Raw genomic sequence first — 16,268 nt, 5'->3', positions numbered from 1 at the left:
GAGTATCATTACGGTCACCTTAGAAGCACTGTACTACTCCCCTTTGGGAAGCTATGCACTGACGCCAGTGCCTAGTCCACCCTTCAAAATAATTTTGGAACTCTTTCTGGAAAGGCATCAGAGCTGTCGTCATATTACCCTTGATGTCCTGAATGTCCTCAAAATGTCTTCCTTTCAATATTTCCTTTATCTTCAGGTAAAGAAAGAAGTCGCTGGGGGCCAGATCAGGTGAGTAGGGAGGGTGTTCCAATACAGTGATTTGTTTACTGGCTAAAAACTCCCTCACAGACAGCGCCGTGTGAGCTGGTGCATTGTCGTGATGCAAGAGCCATGACTTGTTGGAGAAAAGCTCAGGTCGTCTTTTTCATGCAGCCTTTTCAGCACTTCCTAATAGTAAACTTGATTAACTCTTTGTCCAGGTGGTACACATTCATAATAAGTAATCCCTCTGATATCAAAAAAGGTTAGCAACATCGTTGCAACAAGTTCGCAAACCTAATTGTCAGACCTTGTATTCGTCAAGTTCTCTGTCTCCAGTGTGCATGTGCTTCAGACCCCTACAAGGGTCTGCATGGAATTCAGAGGCTCAGGCAGAGGTGACGTGGCTGGCGGACTGAGAAGGGGACGGGATCAGACACAGCCGAGGTCAGCTCTGAACCTCACTCCATCACTGAACTGCTGGGCGAATCATGGAGCCTCCCTTTCCTCAACCCTAAGTAAGAATAAGATGTATCCTGTCTGCCTCCAGAGGCTTTTGTGTTAACTGAAACAGCTGTGGCCGATAAAGCACAGAAGGAATTCAGGTAGTAGTCACTTCTGATACTATGGGGAAAGGTAGAAAAAGGTCTTTCTCCAAAGTCAGATGTGTTACTTAAGATCCTGTAGAAAGCAATAAGAAAAGCTATTGCCAGAAAAGGAGATGTGACAGTGAAGGCAGAGGTCAGAACCATGTGAGGAGGGGCCCTGAGCCAAAGAACGCAGGCAGCCTCTAGAAGCTGGAAACGGCAAAGAAACACATCCTCTCCGAGAGCCTCCAGGAGGCACACAGCCCTGCCAAGCCATTTCAGGCTTCTGACCTCCAGGACTATGAGATAAGAAATCTGTGCTGTTTTAAGCCACTAATAATATTGTGGCAATTTGTTACAGCAGCAGTAGGTAACTAATACATCCTCCTTAACTTACCAAGGAAGAAGGTAAAAATGGATAATGGGCACCATTAGCATATTCTGCCACATTGCGTTGCTCCTTTTTAACAATAGAAATACATATTCCAAAGAAACAAGTTAATTACTGGAAGTCTTTGATTGCAAAAATGAAACCCCAATCCCAAGTCTAACTAACTTAAGGTTAAATAAGGGAAGATGTTTACTCGTATTTACAATATATTTGAATGGCTCACCCCATTAAGGAAGAAGTAAAGGATAAATTGTACATCCATAAGCCTCTAATCAGAGACTCATCCACCTCTCTCTCTCTTTTACTCTCTCTCTCTTCCTTCTGCTTTTCTCTGTTTAGTTCATTCTCTTCTAATGAAGATGGACTTTATTCAGATATTGAGAATCAAGGCAGTGGGCATCTCTGGGTCATTCAGTGCAACTTACAAGACCTTCATCTAATCATTCATGCATTTGCTATGTGTTCACTGAGCCTCTAGCTACCATGTGCCAGGCCAGTGAACAAGACGGTCAAGTTCCTGGCCTCACTCTGGTAACTGATACAGATAACAAAGAAATACATAAACAAAAAAAAGAGAAAAAAAAAAAAAGTAAAGCTATCGTTAGAATAACTGCCCTTTTAAGTCACTAGCTGAGGAGTCTTACCTATTGGTGCGGTAGCAGTGATTCTGCAGAGCATAGGATATGCACTGTGTGTTCAGCTGCTTTTTCTCAACCTCCTTCCAGCTCTCTTCTGGCCACTTCCTCTTGATCTGCTTTTCCTTGTGTTTCTTCCCCACATATTCAGCATACGTCTGGATCCGATAGCTTTCTGCATATTTGCTGGTATTGACGGCTACAAGGAAAAGAAAAAATCCTTATAGAAGAGACTGGCCTCACTCCAGAGATGTCACCGAGGTGGTCAAAGGAGCCCTGGGGTCAGGTCTGAGGTCAGACGCTGGTTCTGCCACTGAGAAGCCAGGTGGCCTTGGGAATGTTCCACACACTCTCCAAGTCTGAGTGTCCTTGTCTGGAGGAAAGAGAATCACCTCTCCCCAATCTCCCTTACCATGTGAAAGTGCTTTGTAAACTGTAAAGAACTGCAATGATGTAAGTAAAATGTTAATTTGCAAAATGTTTGCAGGTAACATTACCATTTTCATTTTCAGAGTAAGAAAGTGAAAACAACAACAAAACCAAACCACTAAGGGAAAACTGTAAGCCCTCGCTTATTTTGTTACAGATGAAAACGACAATGGAAGCAATCTTGACAGTGATGCCGATCGCTGTGTCAAATGCTGAAGATCTACCACATATCTGCACCCAGTGTACTGCAAACACGGTGTCGAATCTTCACAATATGCTTGAAGGGGAGCAACTGGTTTTGCAGATGAGAAAGCAGGGGTGCAGAGGTCAGGTGACTTATGGCAGACCACGCCACGAGTGAGGCAGCACGGGGATGCAAAACCAGGTTACTCTGACCCTGAGGTCAGACCCTTCTTACCGCTTCGCACCTCATTTTGGACTCTGCAAATTCAAGACATCCCCACAATGCTTGAGACATGCCTCTTGTCCTAGTGCTTTTAAAGACTGCTGAGTATCTGTAATGTGCCTCTGGCTGGCAGGAGCACTTGAAAGCTGGTGGTAATGCTTGACTAAGGCCAGGTCAGTTCTGTTGCAATTCCTTGCTGCCTCCTCCTCGGAGGTAGATGGGATGGAAAACACTGGTAGTGTGGGAGCAAGGACCCATGCAAGACCTACTGGACGGGTGCCCATTTGCTGGTCCGGGCTCACGCAGTTTGAGCATAGACTCTCCTAGCCCCCAGTCACTGCCAACAGTTACTACCCACACTGGCAGCGGGACAGGGAGAGCCTGGCCATGCTGCCAGGGGTGATTAGGGGTAGACTTGGTACCTGGGCAGCTGCAAAGGCACCGTGACTTCTGACACAGAATCCGTATACCCACTCCTAGCCAGGTTCGTGGTACAGAGTGGTTCTAATACTATTGTGTGAGTGTGTGCACAGCACAATGCATACAGGGACGGTGAGCACGCAGTCTGCGAGCACATCAGCACGGGACAAGGGGCTCCAGTATATAAGGGACCTTAAACCAGAGGGAAAGACAACTGAGTGAGAGGCAGATGTTCCATGTATCCGACACCTGACACGTCATCTTCACTCCATGTGGACCAGATGTGCTTAGAACTTCTCAGCACAATGGTGGTTTACAAAATGTCATGCCCTAAATGTTTAGCCTTTTAAACAGCAAAATAAAAAAACAAAAACAAGAAAACCCCACTTCTCTAAGAAACACAAATTTTTAATAAGAAGTTTGCTGGAATTTTCAAATACCCGCTCTAGAGTTAAAGACGGGGGAAAAAAAATATCCTCAGAGTATAAAGGAACTTTCATATTCTGCAAAGTCTCCCAAAGTAGAGTGAGTTACTGAAATGTGAGCTCAAAATAGCACGCCCTGACTCACTCACGAGGAGATAGCAGAGAAGGCATTGAGTTGCGGAGATGAGCTACTGACCAGTCACTTATATCAGAGAACCACAAAAATAGGACTTTTTGAAAAACTCATTCCTGTGATAGCTACTTTTCCTGCTTCCAATGGGCCACATTTCTGACTTTTACCCTCATTTATCTAATCACCCAACAATTTCCAAATCAACAAACATTATCCATGTATGCGTCTATCAAGTAACTGCTCATGGAGTACCTTTCCAGGGACTATGCTAGGTATTCAGTAAAACAAGACACCATCTCCACCCACTCAGGCTCACCCTGTCACGTGAGAGCTTTAGGTAGAGCTGATTTCTCTGTATGCTTCAGACTGCCCCCAAAACAGGTTAACCCACCCATGTGAGAACCCACAGATTCTGCCGTCGTTATTCTGTACTGGCTGTTAGTAAATGAGCACCTCCTGGATTTTTCTCTTTTAAGTTTCATTCTTTAATCCAGCAGGTTCATTTTGCAAGCGCGTCCAAAGGGGGCGACATCTGCAGTAATCCCTCTCATAAATTTAATCTGGGCTACCAAGTAAAAGAGTTAGCCCGCGTCACTCTTCCCCATGAAAACAAAGGTGATAATGGGATGGCAAAGGAGCCAAGGTGATCTATTTCACAGTGTCCGACTGTTTCCAGTAATTTAGCTCTCAGCCCCATGGACAAAGGTTACAAACAACTGTCTGACCACCAGCGGGAATTTATCTGAGCACATTGGAATTAGGATCGCTTAAAAGGGGAAATGAATAACAATCCACTTTTCACTGCTGGCCTTCACATGGCAATAATTTACCAGCATTCCTTCAAGTCCCAGCAGCTTTGCAGCTTTCCGCCTTTCATCTAGGAGCCAAGCCCTGGCGCAAAGCCACCCCTCTGATGGATGAATCAGCAAAATGAACTGGCTGTCAGCTGTGTCCTCGGTGATTCCATCTCGCCTGTCAGAAGCAGCATGTAGCCGGCTGCTTGGCAACTCCAACCTTTCCAAATCTGTCAGGGAAATGGTTCAAGGCCATCTTTCGGTTGTGCCACTTGGTTAAAGCCCCTGGGGAGCCAAACATGGAGGCCTCCCTCTTTCCTCGTAGGTGAGAGAGAGTGGTTTCTCCCAAATAATAGTCTCATCCACTCACGGCTTCACTGTGCTGGGTCTGCTGTCTCTTGACACACTGCACACACTGGAGCATTAAATCTTCACAACCACCCCATAAAAAAGGGATGCTCTAGTCACATACAGATAAAGAGATGAAGCACCAGGGAAGCTGAGCAGCCTGCCTAAGGTCTTGCAGGTGAGCAACAAAGCTGGTTAGGAGCCAAGACGGGTTTGGGTTGTTTTTTCTTTTTTCTTTTTTTTTTTAATGTAATATTAACACATGTGTGCCATATATTTGTGTATATTTATGTGTTTATTTAGATGAACAATTATCTTATAAAATGCTTCCTTTACTAAGAGTTTTAAAGAATCACTTAAAATGTTTAGATATTTTTCTAAAAATTAAAAACTTTCCATTATGGTTAAGCTAAGTTTCTCCAACTAAGTTAATCGATACATTACGTTTATGGACAAAAAGGCTTAAAATAAGATGTAGATTCCTTCCTAAATTTATCTATAGATTTAATGCAACGCCAGTAAAAAAAATAAATAAATAAATAAAAATCCAATATTTCAATAAAACACTGAAAAAATTTTGAATGACATGAAAAACAAATCTGAACAGAAAACAGAGCAGTGGTAGCCAGGGGCAGGGGGAGGTCAGCTACAATGGGATGAGGGAATCTGGGGGGTACAGAACTGTCCTGTATCTTGAGTGTGGTGCTGGTTACGTGGTTGTGTACATTTGGGGAAACACAAAATTGCGTAACAAAGAGGGAAATTTTACTGTATATACCTCAATTATTCTGTGGAATTAGAAAGGTTGATTCCAAAATTTAAATGGGACAACGACAGCCCAGGCATTTCTGAAGAGAAAGGAAAGGGGACGTGCCTTGCCAAACAAACTTCCTGAAAAGCTAGAGTAATTAAGACAGCGTGGTATGGTGCAGAGAAAGACAAACTGACCAGTGGTATAGAGGAGCCTAGAAATACAGTTATTATGCATCTGTCAAAGTTTGATTCTGGACAGAGACATCATGACAAAGAGTGTGGAAAAGGAAAAGCTGGAAAAATTGTTTATCCATAGGGAAAAAAAAGAAATTGAATTCTTACTCACACCAAGCCAAAAAATCAACTCCTGATAGATGGAGAACTTAAATGTCAAAAGCAAACTTTAAAAACTTGAGAAGAAAATATAAGTAAATACCTTCCTGAGCTTGAAACAGGAAAGAATTTATGAAGACACAAAAAATGTTAAGCATAAAACAAGATCAATACATTTGGCTATATTAATATTAAAACTTCTGTCCATCAGGAGACACTTTAAAAAGAGTGAAGACAATCTATAAACTGAGAGAAGATATTTGTAACACATGCTACTGATGGAGGATGAGCACCAAAACACATAAAAACACCTACAAATCATTAAGAAAATACCCAACAGAAAAATGGGCAAAAGACATGAAAAGCGTGCATAGTCATTTCTCATCAGAAAAGGAAGCATATAACGCCAATAATTACATAAAGAGATGCTCAACCTCAGGCAAAGGCAAATTATGAGCACAGTATGATAACATTTTGTACATTTGTACAGGGGGAGGGACAGAAACAGGAAGAGAGAAAGGGGAAGAGGGAGGGAGGGAGGATTTTAAAAACCAGAAAACAAACAGCCCAACTTTCTGGAGAGCAGTTGCCCCGGGCAGGGAATCAGGAGCCAGGAGGATGGGATGGGGTGGGGGAGGAACAACTGGCAGATGCCATTTGGCTGAGTGGTGGTTTCACAGATGTGCATTACATTTTAAGCAAACAAACTGTTTAGGTTTTCTGATGTTTACCCTGTCCAGCTCCTAAGGGCCATTTCCAATACGACTTTTGGTGAAGGAAGGCCTCAGTAAGAGGAGGTAAAAGTCACTGCAGTTTCAATGTCCTCAGTGGCACGGAGGTGCCCTGGAATGGTCCTGCAGTGTACACGAGCCCTGCTGCTGAAATGGTGGACCTCTCCAACCTTCCTCAAGTAGCTCAGGTCATCTGTACAGCTTGGTTGTCACATGGCTAAAATCAGTTTACTGCAGCAACTTCTGGGAATGGGGTGGGGGAGCGTTAGGAAACTGCCGAAGCAGCTACACACCATTAGTCCCGCATTTTTGGCAACAGCTAGCCTTCCTCTGCCAACATCAAGTTCTCAATGTCTAAGAGAATTACCTGTATTCTTATTAATCCAATGTTTACAAGAAAAATATTTATTGGACACTTACTCTGCCAGGCACAGGAAATCCTGTACATCTTATGCTGACTTTATAGATAAGGAAACTGAGGCTCAGAAAGGTGACTAGCCCAAGGTCCCAAGGTTACAAGCATTTCGGCGGGGATCCAAACCAAAGCCTGCCTTCTTCTCCTGGACACGTGCACTGGAAGGGTCCCAGGTCGTGTAATTCAGTTAACACAGGCACATACATCTGTGCGCGAGAGAATCAGAGCCTGCCATTTCTCCACACGTCGGTTTTATGTAAATAGCAGAAGGACTCTGTGTGATAAGCTGGTATGTGAACCCACCACCAGAAGGGGCATGTGCCGGAGCAGCCTCTGCCAACTCAGTAGGCCCAGACCCCATCCCCCACATATCAACATGGGCTGTCATGCCCGGCGGTGTCTGGGAGCCCTTTATGATGGCCTTATTCCTCCAATAGCCTCCAGCCCAAGGCCCTCCACTACTGTGCTGCCATTCTCAGTTTGCACCCCGTGCCAGATGATACCAAATGTTGTTTTGTGTTCACTTGTTTATTTAAATATGAAGATATTATATAAAAGTTTTCTTATGCTCCATGTAATTCTGATCAGATTATGGCTTCCAAAAGGGTGACCGCTTTGCCACTTGTCTCAGACAAGGGAATCGAGGGTTTATCTTGGATTCTACAGAAGAGCAAACTTTAAGATTTTTAAAGAAAGGAATTAAAACCAAACCACCCAACCCAAAGGGTCGCTGTGGACATTTTCCTGTGTTCAAAGCACTGCTCGGGATGTACTTCCCCAAACCCATCCCAGGGCCTCGGCAGACACGGCGGTGTGGTGGGGTGGGGGTGGGAGCGGATGTGTGCAGGAACCCGGGATGTAGCAGAAGGATGCTGAAATACAGCTATTTCCAGTGTGCCCAAACAGGCAAAAGTGGGCAGGCCTGCCCAGAAAATGAGACCCTCTGCGGTCAGTCCACCCTCTGCCTACCGACACCATCCTTTCTCTTCTGCAGAACCCCTCAGTCTTCAAGATCAAGTCCCAGCGTGTTGTGCACCATCCGGGGCCTTGGGAAGCAGCCTGTCTGGCTCTCTCACCGCAGCTCCTACCCTTTTCCCACGCACACCCCACAGGACCGGATGCCCCCTGAGGAAGTGACCATGCCTTATTCATCTCTGTGGCGCCTGGGTTCTACCCTGGTACTTTGGTGGGGACTTACTCTAAGATTATGGAAGGAATGGAGGGAAGAAACATAGCTTTTATATCTCTTGGCAGCCTGTTTCTACTCAAGAGAAAAAAGCCAGAAGCAGGATACGTATTCTCAGAACTTTCAGTTAAAATTCCTCCTTGAGGCCTGACCTAGTGGATGAAGAGCCTGGGACGGGAGGTGGCTCTGAGCCTGAAAGCAGGTTTCCTGGTGCAGTGACAGTCCCTGCCCATGGCCACACCTGAGCCTCACAGCTACTAGGCCGACGGACTGGCCTCTGGCACAGGCGAGGAGGGCAGCTCACCTTGTCCTTGTCCTCCCTTCTCCAATAAACAGGAATTATTGTTTAACATACTGAGCCTGAAAGAATGAAAAGTTAAGGCATTCAAAGAGACCAAGCCCTGTAAAGGGGACAGATGGAAACAGTGGAGAGGCAGAGGGGGACCTGATTCGTTCATCTCTGCTTTCCCACGGTCTCCACCATAGTGCCTGACTTTTAGGGAGCACCCGGGAAAGGAAATGAATTAAGGAGAAGGAAGCAGCCTCCAGTGACCGTGCTTGCAAAATGTGAAGTGCAGAGCGTGACAGCAGGAGCAGCTGAGAGCTTACAGACACCCACCGCCACACCCCTTCGCTGACCTCTCACCACAATGAAGGCAGGTGGTGTTGTCCCTGCTTACTGGCAAGGCTGAGAGAAAACAGCTGGCACCCAGCGAGTTGTGGCAGAGTGGGTGAGGGTGCGACGTTGATTCTGCCACCTACAAGTCATGCCTACAACTCCATCCTCTCTCCACATCATCCCCTCAATTAAAGAAAGAGAGGCACTGCTTTTGGTCACTGTCCCACACTTCACTTCACCTCACAGCTCTCTATCCAAGGCCAAAGAAGTGGTGGAAAAAACACTTTATAAACTAGACAAAGGCTGACATGTAGATATGGCGACACTTACTTGAAGCCTATAATATAAAAAAGGGAGGAAACAGTCAAGTGGGAAAAACCACCGGTTCTGAGGCCACAGAGGCCCAGGTTCAAATCCTGCCCAGATCTTCACTTGCCCGAGCAAGTCACCTGCCTCCCTGGGCTTCTGTTTCTTTATCCATAAAAAGGAGCCTATCCACCTACCTTACAAAGCTGTTAGGAAGAGCAGAGAGTATGTACGCAAAGCTTCTAGCAAAGGGCCTGGCACATAACGGTGTCTGATCAACGAGGCTACTGCTGGTAAATCACATAGCCTATTTCCGACAAAAAGAACTGTGCCCAAGCCGGTACTGGGCCTTCTAGTGACACGGGTTCAGTGCACTGTGACTCATCACACCTTGGTGTGCTACAAGCCAGGAGGCATGACATACCTGAGTCTGAATAGCTCAGGGAATACCCCTATCATTGAGAATTTGGGTGCAATCTAGCAAAATCTTGCCTATGTGAAAATGTGGAAATCAAATGGAAAATATAGAAACCAAAATATCCACTGTACTCAGCAACTATAAAATCAAAAAGTCTGAACTGTAATTTTTAAAAATTGTACCGACACCAAAATTAGTCCGTTGATTTCCACTAAGTCTCCTGACAACACTATAGCCTGCTTCTGAAACAGTCATTTCATTCATTCATTCATCCACTCACCCCACAAATACTGGTCCTCATTGCTGTGCTGGGCACTGGGGTGTGGGGGAAGGGAAGAGACATTCCTCCAACCTGGAAGAAGCCCACGATTTGAGGAAGGGGAAAGGAATGGAACGGATTGGTAGGAGAACACCAGGTAGGCAAGAATCAAGGTGAGAAACAGTGATTTCACGAAGAGACAACACGAGATATTACGAGGCTGAGTGTGAGGGGTGGAGGTTGCTATTTCAGTTCTAAGTTCCCAGGACAACCGCCTCAGCTTTTAATGAACGATGTCACTCAGGAACACTGCTTCCATTAACCAGCCGCGTGGTGGTTTTTCCTTTTTCATTTCATTACTAGCTGAAAAGTGGATTAAAAATAAATAAAGCTGCCATTTATTGAGTACTTACTGTAGATCAAGAACTATGCTAACTGCTTTACAAACGTAGTTGAGTCTCGCTTGTTCATTTATTCACCCATCCATTTACTTATGAATATAGACACTGATGTATGTATTAAGTCCTCATTTGTTCATTTATTCATCTATATATTCCTTCATGAGCAAACAAAACACCTTCTAAGACTAGGCAACGGGGGCTGTGAGGGTGAATCAGACATGGCCCTGTGTTCATGGGGGAGAGACAGACAGTGTACAGAGCTCCACATGAGTGCTGAGAAGAGAAAAAGGAACGGCCTGGGCTTCCCAGCGGGGAGCCGATCAAGCTCAGGACACAGGGACCATTTCCCTGAGGAAGTGACATTTGGGTCTTTCCTGAGACTTGAAGGTTGAGAGTGTATACAGTGATAAAAGTCTCGGGAGCGGGGAACTGTGCTCCAAGCAGAGGAAACATCAACTGGCCGATGTCTGAGTGAGGAAGCGCCGTCTTGACTGCAGAGCTGAGAAGCCCTTCCTGGTGGAGCCCTGAGAAGGAGCGGAGAGGAGCCCGCGGTGAGGTGGACACAGCGCAGGGGCTGTGGGACATGCTCAAGGCAGTGGGGCCCCCATGGGTTTTAGTCAGGAGGAAGACATGGTCTGATGTGCGCTTCTACCAGATCACTGTGGGTGAAGGGGAGGAACAGAAACAGGAATGGAGAAAGCACAGAGGAAGAGAAGAAGTCCTAACGGAATCAGAGGACACCAGCAGCTGATCATCATATGGAGGGGAGAGCAGGCCTGGGACCCTGGGAAGCCGCCAGCTGAAAGGGAGGACGACTGGCCTAGAAAGGACGAAAAACGGTCAGCATCCTCAGCGACCAGGCGAGAGGAAAAGAGGCCGGTGGCAGGGTGCCACGGAAGACACTGGGGACTAGGAAGAGTAAGACCCTGGAGAGGAGACAGGACCCAGAGAACATGCGTGGGAGCCACTTCTGAGAGGAGGGTGGAATGGATGCAGAGCTCCGTGAGTCTAGGGGAAGGAAACGGCACCTGGAAGTTGGCTCTTTCCTTCCAGGGGGGCTTGGCCCTCCTGAGCTCCAGGGCTGGAGGCTGGCAGGGAGAACAGGGAGAGAAAAAAATCTCCTGGGCCAGGCACTGTGAGGGCCCCGCCAGAGATTGTGGCTTTCTATGTAGTTACCCACCTGCTCTTTTTCTCCCCAAAACCACCCCACAAGGTGAGCAGTAGCTCTACAGACACGAAAACAGAGGTGAGGGAGGCTGAGCAGCCCACCGGGGGCCAAAACGACGTGCTGGCAGAGCTGGACTTGAGCCCCGCGCTCCTGGACTATGGCTTTGACGCTTATTTTAACCCACTGTCAAGGCTGTCAACAAAGCAGCTGCTCGAAACCCAAGTCAAACAGAAACGGTCTCACACGCTCTGACACAGCTCCTTTGGAAGTGGTGGTGGGTAGGAAGTATGGAGGAATCTTACCAGGGAGCCGCACAGGAGTAGATGGAGTTCTACAAAAGTTTAGGATTGAGAGTTGAGAGACAGAGAGAGAGGAATACCTTTTTTAAAAAAAAGACGAAACACGCCACTTAAAATAGGAGTTGGAAAGCAATTCCATACCTAACAGTCTTGACGAACTTGACAGACAGCTGAAAGACCTAAGCAATTTACAACATTCTTCACACTTCATGGGAGAAAATTAAGATTGATGTCTCAACTACACAGGAATAATTTAAAGTAAAATCAAAGATCTCCTAAACTGTGCAAAATGGCAGATCTGAAATGGCAGATCCTAAATGTCAAGTACACTAAATAAATTCTTCTCTAGGGAAGACTAAACAGTACGTGTTTTAGTTATACTATTTATAACGGTATCTTGAAAGTCTGCTTATATACATATCACCAAGGAGTACAACAAATAATAATCATGGTTTGCACAGAGGTTTCCACGTACCAGGTATATAAATGTTGTTATATTGGTTCTAGTCCTAATATAATATTCTATAACATCCTAATATATTAATCTTAAAATATTCTCTTTTGTCTCTAATCTTAGTGAATCAAAACAGCCCTATTTGGGGCCGGCCGAGTGGCTCAGTTTGTTAAGAGTGCGAACTCTGAGCAAAAGAGTAGCGGGTTTGATGCCCACTTGGGCCAGTGAGCTGCGCCCAAGCTGAGCTGCCCCTGAGCTACAGCGCATGCTCTTAGCAGCAAGGTTGCAGGCTTGACTCCCGCATGGGATGCATCTAGATTGAAAGCAGCGACTGGACTTAGGGCTGAGCTTGCACCCTCCACAACTAAGATCGAAGGACAACAGTTTGACTTGGAGCTGATGGGTCCTGGAAAACCACAATGTTCCCCTTCCCCAATTCCCTAATAAAAGGAAAAAAAAGGGAAAAAAGCCCTATTTTGAATACAAATGTGAACAAATGGAGCCCCAGACAGGTTCAGTCACTTGCCTGATGTTACAGTGCTTGATGGCAGTAAATGGCCAGATTTAACTCACTGCTAACACCAACTTACCCCACCCCACATGAGTGTCTTTCACGCTCCAAAGGCAGCACAGAGTGTGCAATAGGTTTCAAATTGCAACAGTATTACCAAACAATACCTATCTTTACTACACGCAACCCACTCTGGTGTTTTCTATTCTGTTTCTTTCTCCCATTTTTTTATACTGGTGTCAACCAGCACTGATTTCCTGACCCACTAAGGGGCCCTGACCTGAAGCTTGAAACACGCCACAGCTCGCAGACACCCACCATTCAATATGGCATTTCTAGGAGACAATGTGCTTTGTGTTCTAAAAGGTTAATCAACAAAAGAACTTTTAGGATACAACCTATTCACCAAGCAGAGCCTGTGCATAAGTGAACTGCCGGCTGGAGATGCTGGCTAGGTCAACGGTCAGAGTGAAGTAGGGTCCTTTCACCTGGACTAGTTCTCTCTACCAAAGCTTCAGACGCCAGATACAAACACACACCAAAAACAAATGTGCACTACATATACAAGACAATACTTCTGGGCCACCTAACCTGGGAGGCTTGTGGGGCCGTTTATGAAGCCTTAAGTCTGCCACAATATTAATGCTATTGTAATAAAACCTAAGTGCACCAGCTTTTCTCCACTTTCCATAACCAGGCTTGCAAAAAGCCTGACAGAGCAGCACATTTTCAGGTGTAAAGCTTCAGTAGCTGAAAAGCTTCAAGTTTGTTTGTTTCTAAGCCAACCAGAATGGGAGATGCTATGCAGCAGCACTTACTCTTCCATGAAATGTCTCTCTGTGTACGTCCTGGGTTTTCATTTGATGAAAGAATTCACTTACACCTCCTGACTCAGCTTTTTCATTAACCAACTGAAGCCCCTGAGGGAAGGAGGGGACCAGGAGAGAGAATGAGAATGACAGGCCCTTATCAGCCAGGCTGGGCTGAGCTATGTCACCTGCAAGGTGAGTCACTACCCGAGGGAAGGAGGGTCTCAGTCACCAAAAGCAGCCTCCCCCAACCTGGTAAGGAAGAAGTCACAGAAATTCCGTATGAATTCCATGTAAAAGGGACAACTGTGCCTGTGGCACCCTCTAACCATTTCATGCCACGCTACCAGTCTGGAGCCAGTCAGTCTCAGGACGGCAGCATGAGGCCACCCTACGAACAGCCCTCTTCCTAGTCCTTCCTCCCTTTCATCTCTTCCCCACTCTCCACCCCTGCAATCCATCTATAGATGTGGAACATTCTGAAACCTATATCAAACGTTGACTCGCTTCTTCAGTATCTCCAGGAAACCCATGTATGATCTGTCATCACCAAAAAGGTTTGAAAAAAAATGCCAATACATCCTCCTCTAACACTTAGGCCAGCTGCCTCCCTGGCACTGTGCCTGCCCCCTGTGGAGACTGATTACAGGTCTGACAATTTAAGTTTGTGAACTTGTTGCGACAATGTTGCTAACCTTTTTTGATATCAGAGCGATTATTCATTATGAATTTGTACCAACTGGACAGTTAACCAAGTTTACTATTTGGAAGTGCTGAAAAGGCTGCATGGAAAAGTTAGACAACCTGAACTTTTCGCCAACAGTTCATGGCTCTTACATCACAATGCACCAGCACGCAGCACTGTCTGTGAGGGAGTTTTTAGCCAGTAAACAAATAACTGTATTGGAGCACCCTCCCTACTCACCTGATCTGGCCCCCAGTAACTTCTTTCTTTACCCGAAGATAAAGGAAATATTGAAAGGAAGGCATTTGGATGACATTCAGGACATCAAGGGTAATACAACGACAAACTGATGGCCATTCCAGAAAAAAAAGTTCCAAGATTGCTTTGAAGGGTGGACTAGGCGCTGGCGTTGGTGCCTAGCTTCCCAAGGGGAGTACTTTGAAGGCGACCGTAATGATATTCAGCAATGAGGTATGTAGCACTTTTTCTAGGATGAGTTCGCGAACTTAACTGTCTGACCTCATATGTTAACAACAAAAGGAATGAGGTCTGCTCTTCAGACTACACACTGCCTCGGAACAATGAGATGTATTCATTATCATCGACAATGTCTGACTTCAGCAAAAGAAGTATATAGAAAGAATCACACCCTTTTCCAAAGGGGAAATAAACAAAGAATGATGAAGCTAGTCTTGCTTTCCACATCAGTTTTACTCTTGGCCTTTGCTGCAACAGCATGTCCAGTGGCTGATTTATTTCACTGGTAGGTTCCAACTGTGGACTGCACACGAAAATCCTAAGGATTAGCAAATGTCCAAAAAACAGCAGCACGAAACTGAACAAGCATTATTTTTTATTTAAATGTCCTATCTTGGCATTTAACACATTCATTCTACACTTGTACTATTATTCTCCTTTTAAATCACCAAATCACATCCCTATAGGCTTCATGATTTTAGGCAAACGATTCCACCTCTCTGTTTCCTTCGCCCCTGAGTTTGTTTCCCTGTTACGGGCGGGCACTGCTGCCAACATCAGCGCCAGACCCACAGGCAGCGTTCAGGTCTGAAGCGAGCACGTGAAGCTGCCAAAAGCAGCTTAAGCAAACTTAGTGACATTTCTCTGGTGTCAATCACATATATACACAGGAGGGCGGGAGAAGGGGAAAAAAAAGAGAGAGGGCAGGAGGGAGAGAGAGGAAGGGGGCGGGGAGAGCATGCCGCTTGAGAGTCAGAGAGAGCTGCTTTTCCCATTTGGTAAGTGCTTTTAGAAGGTGGCAACTCCCCAAATTCACAGAAGTAACAAGTTCTTCACCAATCCTGCACATTTCAAGAACCTGTGAAATTCTTTGCCAGCAGGAGAATAAGGAAGAGTTTTTAAAAAATTATATTGACATTGTTCAGCTTTCCTGTCTCAAGTTGTTAATATTGCTAAGTTGTTCTAAATATTCATTCTGTTTTCTACATCCAAAGGAGATACTAATGTAGATCCTTTTGCCTATTTAGACATCCAAGGCAAAATCAACTGGTAAAAATCAACTAGATAGAAGAGTCAAGTCTTATATTTAAAAACATTTTTATGAAAACAATTAACACAATGGCAAGTGTTGTGCTTTTGCGACACTTTAAAGTAAGTACTTTGGAATATTTTATAAAATTGCATCTTAACATCCCAATGACCCAGGGGTTTCCTACCATGTCAAAACAGTCAACACAAATTAGGAAATTGAAAAACGACTTTGGAAAGTCATGTATCTGCACATCAGAACACAGAATGCTTAATAATGGAACATGCATGGATTTAAGAAAGTACTCTCTAGGGCCAGCAGAGTGGCGCATTGGTTAGGAGTTGGCTTGGGATGCCAGCTCTGAGCAGCAGAGCCCCGGTTCGGATCCCACATGAGGGCCAGTGATGCTGCGCCCTCTACAGCTAAGATGGTGAACAATAACTCAACCTGGAGGTTGGCTGCTGTGAGTCGCCCACGACGGCATAGGCTGCAATGGGGCTGGCTGGCAGTGGGCGTGAGCTTTCGTGAGCTGCCGTGAGCCACCGTCCAATGGCCTGGGAGCGACTGCCTCACCCAAGAAGAGTGCAATGATAATACCAACATGGGCCAGTGAAGCAACATCCTCCACAACTAGACTGAAGAACAAAA

The 16,268-nt window shown here is 45.5% G+C and overlaps 1 protein-coding gene across 1 annotated transcript in view; it reads right to left on the bottom strand.

Moving 5' to 3' along the window:
• Window positions 1-16,268, bottom strand: part of PARN (poly(A)-specific ribonuclease) — a 138,360-nt gene that overhangs the window by 37,469 nt on the left and 84,623 nt on the right. The window contains 1 exon segment of the mRNA XM_019666078.1: window positions 1,821-2,010. Within this exon segment, the coding sequence (XP_019521623.1) occupies window positions 1,821-2,010 (190 nt within the window).

This window comes from Hipposideros armiger, unplaced genomic scaffold, assembly GCF_001890085.2.
Source record: "Hipposideros armiger isolate ML-2016 unplaced genomic scaffold, ASM189008v1 scaffold_460, whole genome shotgun sequence".
NCBI lineage: Eukaryota > Metazoa > Chordata > Mammalia > Chiroptera > Hipposideridae > Hipposideros > Hipposideros armiger.
This window is presented reverse-complemented; position numbering and strand designations above follow the sequence as displayed.